Source organism: Triticum dicoccoides, chromosome 3A (genome assembly GCF_002162155.2).
Source record: "Triticum dicoccoides isolate Atlit2015 ecotype Zavitan chromosome 3A, WEW_v2.0, whole genome shotgun sequence".
Classification (NCBI taxonomy): Eukaryota; Viridiplantae; Streptophyta; class Magnoliopsida; order Poales; family Poaceae; genus Triticum; species Triticum dicoccoides.
Window position 1 is genome coordinate 38,174,339 of NC_041384.1, and position 5,417 is coordinate 38,179,755.

General features: G+C 41.5%; 1 protein-coding gene across 1 annotated transcript; it reads right to left on the bottom strand.

Moving 5' to 3' along the window:
• Positions 1-733: 733 nt before the first annotated feature.
• On the bottom strand, positions 734-1,618 carry LOC119271118 (germin-like protein 11-1). Its single transcript, XM_037553059.1, has one exon. It carries the CDS (start codon positions 1,616-1,618, stop codon positions 965-967), a length of 654 nt encoding a protein of 217 aa, XP_037408956.1. The 3' UTR covers positions 734-964.
• Between the last annotated feature and the right edge of the window lie 3,799 nt (positions 1,619-5,417).

Here is a 5,417-nt window from a genome sequence, read left to right on the forward strand (position 1 = left end):
TGCTCCAGCTTTCTTACCAAGTGCATCACCCTTTCTTTGACAGGGCCAGAGCATCGAACCATCCAACTGCCTAGTGTATAAGCAGTTTTCCTCCACAGAACCTGCATCCCAAGCCAGGGGACATGATTGAAACATATGTCATTACGATATTTCCACAGAGTCCAAAGAACAGCAGAATGTAGCAAACAGTCCGCTGGGTGATTTTTGTTATTCAACCACCAGGCTAGCATGTCATCAATGGACATTCCAGCGCGCTTATTGGATATATCAAAAATCACTCTCCATAGTTCTATCGCAACGACACAATTAAAAAATAAATGTTCAATAGATTCAGATTCGCTGAAAGTTTGATTCATATATATAAAAAATAAGCTTCACTTTCAAAAGAAGGCAGGGAAAAGAAAGGGACCTCCTCAACTGCAAGGAGCAAAAGATAACAATACTAAAAGAACGGTATAGAATTCCACTGAGTAAAGCAAAAGGAAAAGCAATGCTACAATACATACAGTCCAGAGGATGCCAACCTTGGTGATGCTGAACCAAAGAGACTGGCTTGGTGTCGCTTGACAAAAATCTCATGTCACAGCTTACATAAGGTTGCAAAATTTGGTTGTGCTTGTGCGACACTAATGAGATAGAAACAACACCATGGAGAGATAATGCATAGCGTCCAGGATCATTATTATTATCATGACAGGGTTCAGGCTAAACAACCAACCTGTAAGCTAAACAGATAGAAGGCTATGGTCCCAATCTATGCGTCGCGATTCTGATCTTTATATAATTCCTAGTTTCCTACAGATATTAATCAGCTACATCACATGGTATTTACATCATTGAGTATAGAACATTACTAGACTGAGATTCTGTCCAAATACATGACAAGATTGCAACGTGGAAATCATCATCTGCGGGTAAATTTCATAATAATTAGATCCACTATCTTGATTAGTTACATAACTAATCAGGAAGTCCATGGAAAATCAGTAGTCTTGTTGTCGGAGATTTCCATCTCTCTGAACTTCATCACTCTGGCCACCAGCCCCTCAACTACATCTGAATCTGGCGCGAACATTGCATGGGTGATGCCAACTACACCAGGGTTCTGACTTTTAAGCACCGAGAACGTCGTTGCAAGACGGAAACCATAGTTCATGATGAAATGAACCAAACCACGGGGAAAGATGAACACATCCCCCTTACATAGTCTCTTCTGAAACAGCTTACCGGTTGTGTCAAAGAAACCAGCCAGCACCCTGCCATCATGGACAAACATCATCTCAGACGCCCTTGGGTGAGAGTGGGGAAGCACTAGCCCATACGGGTCGATATCGGTCCGTGCCATGGACATGCCAAGGGTGTTGAGGCCAGGGAACTCGGCAGCAGTGACGATGACCACGTTGTCTAGTTTCCCGGCATGGTTGAGAAGCAAAGTCTTGAAATCAGAAGCCAGTATGGTGCTAGGGTGCTTGCAGAGGTAGCCGTTCATGAACAGCTTCCTTTCACCCTGAGGCGCCATAGGGCACATATCTTGAAGAGGTGGACTGTCTGACAGGCTTGGTGGTGTATAGAGGCCAAGGAGGAGGAGGTAGGAAAACATGACGGTGAAGAGCTTCATCTCTTGGACACAGAGAGGGAGTAGAGAATCATGGGTTTAAATAATGTGATGGAAAAGGAGTGAAACCAAAGCCAAGTCTGTGCAACCTGTATCAGATTTCTTGGAGTTCACTACAGAATTTGCTTCGGATTGTGGCCAAGGTAACAATCTCTGAATTGTGGCAAAAGGGTGAAGGTGTTACTATGAAGCTTTTTTGATTCTAACGATGCCCCTAGGTCGCCATTTGTTTCATCTCCAGGCTACCGAGGCTGCAAATCTAGAAAAAACATTACGCTGATTCTGAAAATGCTTCAGACTTGGCATATGCTGCAGTGATGCCTATTGTATATGGTGCTCAATTAGTGTTCCCGTGGTAAAGAGATAGTTGGCAATCTGTAGTTAGTACTGGTATCCGAGGAGACGCTCATCACTCACTTATACTGGTAAAAAATGGTGTGTTTCAGAAACTGATGCTCATGAAGAGATCAACCAAAGTCTGGCTGAACATGCAATGCTATAACGAAGGCATATCATCAGATTTCATAGCAGCTGGCGAGTCGGCAACAATCACGGTGCAGAAGAGTTCGCTTGCTACAATTTACGCATCGACTAGCCGCCATCACCGGAAGGAGGAGAAATAAATTCACCTTCTGGAATCTGGATGCGGAGGTGCCCAAGGTCGAAGGCGGCAGTGAGGTACCATCGGGGCAGCAGCCACTGCGGTGGCAAATGCGCAAGTAGGGGAGAGCGGTGGCGTGCGAACGGAAGGTTTCGGAGAAGGTCGACATCGCCGCCGCCGCAGGATGCACCGGAGCTCCCGGCGGTGGTGGTGGGGAGGCCACTCGCAATCGGAAAGTAAGCCCAACACCACAGCCTACCAAACCACTCGTCACGGGCTTGTAGTGGGCCCCCAGTGCAGGATTAGCTGCCCGGTACAGTCCCGCAATGGGCGAGAGGATCCGTAATACAAAAAACAAAATCCTGTTTAAAAAACCCAGCAAATATCCCTAAAAGGATAAAAAAACATAGCATAAACGTCAAATAATCCCCTGCGACGCGAAGCAATATTATTATTAAAAAACAAACATGAGATGCAAAATTTGGAGATAGAGAAACTTTGAAAAATTGTGATGTAACCTCTCATAATGGAGCCCATGTCCTTTTCAATTTACTTGATCTAGTATATTTTGCTTGAAATTTCATCATCTTGCTACAAAATACATTCACACAAAAAATTCAAATGGTATTATTATCATTTAGAATTAAAAATTCTATCAGTATTACTCCCCCCCTTTCAAAATACAATGTGCATTACTTTCTCAAAAGTCAAGCTTGATAAACTTTGACAAAGTTTATAGAGAAAACTATCTATATCTACAACACCCGATATATAATATATGAAAATTATCTCATGATGAATATGTTGGCATTTATTTTGTATTTTAGATGTTGACAAAATTATATAAAAACGGTCAAATATGACTCTGAAAAAACCCGATATGCAGCTAAATATGAATGCGTTGCAATGGATGAGAATAGACTGGATGCTATAATTAAATAGTAGAAAACTCACTGGTACATATTATTTACTAGAATATACCCCGCACATTGATGAGAGAATCGATTGTGATATATTTCAATGATCTGATGTATGAAACATGCATAGTTTAATTAATAATTATGAACAAAATCTAAAATTATAAGTTAAATATTGTATTTTGATTATTATCTAGTGGGAAATATTTTGAATATAACTGACATAATATAATGGAAACCTTTTCCCATGCATGTTGAGTGGACCTTTAATGAGGTGGCATGTGTACGGTGACACTAGTAGAAAAAGGGTCAAATGTGAAGCACATTAGTGTCGGTTTGTAAAAAAACCAGCACTAATGTGATCAATAGTACCGGTTCATGGCGAACCTTTAGTACCGGTTCATACCACGAACCGGTACTAAAGAGGCTGTGGCAGCCTGCGGTCAGGCTATGGCCCCACCATCACCATTTAGTGCCGATTCGTACCACGAACCGGTACTAATGAGGTTATGGCAAGCTGTTTTTAGTCCCACCTCGCTCCCTAACAAGGCTTTTACCACCTTAAATATGTTTATTCTCAAACTATCACAAGCACTTGGTCTTCATTGAACTCTATGTGTAGAATTTGTGGCCGCAATATGAGTCTTCACCGGTTTATAAATTGTTGAGGATTCATATTGACAATTCAGATTGTACACAAAAAGATCATTGATGATCAAAGTATTTTTGATGTATAAGATCATATTGACAATTCGGACTGTAAAGAAATATAAGATCATGATCTAAATGCTCTTATATTTTTTGCGTTCAGTATGCACCATTCAAAGCGACACCATCAACTTTCAACCATTTCTGCCTTCATTTGCTATTTTTCATGCATTTAATGATTTGTTTTGAGAACTAAATGACCTGGAAATTGAAAAGCACTACAAATGAACTCTGAAAAAGTTAAAACTTGGCATGGTATCATCATTTCACCCGCATAGATTGTTTAAAAAAGTAGAGAGGGTCACGACAAAAATTGGATGTACTTCGTTTACAAACTGGACAATCTCTTTCGAAGTATTCGGGTTTCTGACGAAATTAAACTCATCTGTTAAAAGGCGTTTCATTTTTTAAAACTTATTACAACTCCAGATTTTTTGTGCATTCAGTATGCACCATTCAAAGTGACGCCATCAACTTTCAACCATTTCTGCCTTCATTTGATATTTTTCATGCATTTAATGATTTGTTTTGAGCTAAATGACACTAAACTTTGTGCAGGCAGCGCACCACCTTTAGTACCGGTTGGTGGCTCCAACCGGTACTAAAGGGTGACTAGTACTATAGTTTCTTAGTAAGCTATTTTTTAATTCCACCTCGCCAAGAGAGAGGGACTAGGAGCGGTTTATAAGCCCTGAGTGCAGAGACGATGAAGAAGAGGCTCAATGCTCACGTTGCTTAGCTTCAAGCCTTGAGGAATATGGTAGACTGCACGGAGCTATGTGCAGTGCAGTTTATACTATTTCGAAAGGCTTGAAGCTAATTAACGAGCATTGCACCTCTTTTTATTTTTAATAACTTATTACAACTCCGTACTTCTTCTGTTATGACAAAAACTAGATGCACTTCGTGTATAAACTGGACAATCTCTTTCAAAGTATCAGGGCCGGTTTCAGACGAAAACTTATCTGTTACACCGAAAGGCATGGTATATAAAAATAAATGAATAGAAGAAAATAAATAAAGCAGAAAAGAAAAAAACTATAGTAGAAAAGAAAAAATATATAAAAAAACTACTCAGAAATAAATAGAAGAAAATAAATATAGCAGAAAAGAAAAAAAACTACTTAGAAATAAATAGAAGAAAAAATAAAGCAGAAAAGAAAAAACCTATATCAAAAAATTTGGGGCGCTGCCCTATGGGCCTGCTAGACCACGGGCGTGCAATTTCAGGCCCACAAGGCCCAACAGACTCACAAGGCAGCGCGCCGTAGTTAGGCCCAGAAGCCTGCTTATAGAGGAGTTCGAAAGGGCAGCCGTGGCTGGGTTTATAAACCAGTGCGGCTGCCCTTCGCCCGACGAGGTGGGACTAAACTTTGTGCGGGCAGCGCACCACCTTTAGTACTGGTTGGAGCCACCAACCGGTACTAAAGGCCTCTCCTATATATACAACACTTATGAAAAATTTCAGTTAGTTCCTGTTCCGTCTTCGTCGCCGCATGCCCCGTCCCCGTCGCCGTCGTCGCGCCCCGGCCGTCCCCGCCCCCGTCGTCGCGCACGCCTGGCCGTCCCCGTCCCC

What these genes read in the sequence shown, in the direction of transcription:
- LOC119271118 (XM_037553059.1), bottom strand. Translation starts at nt 1,618, where the DNA reads ATGAAGCTCTTCACCGTCATGTTTTCCTACCTCCTCCTCCTTGGCCTC.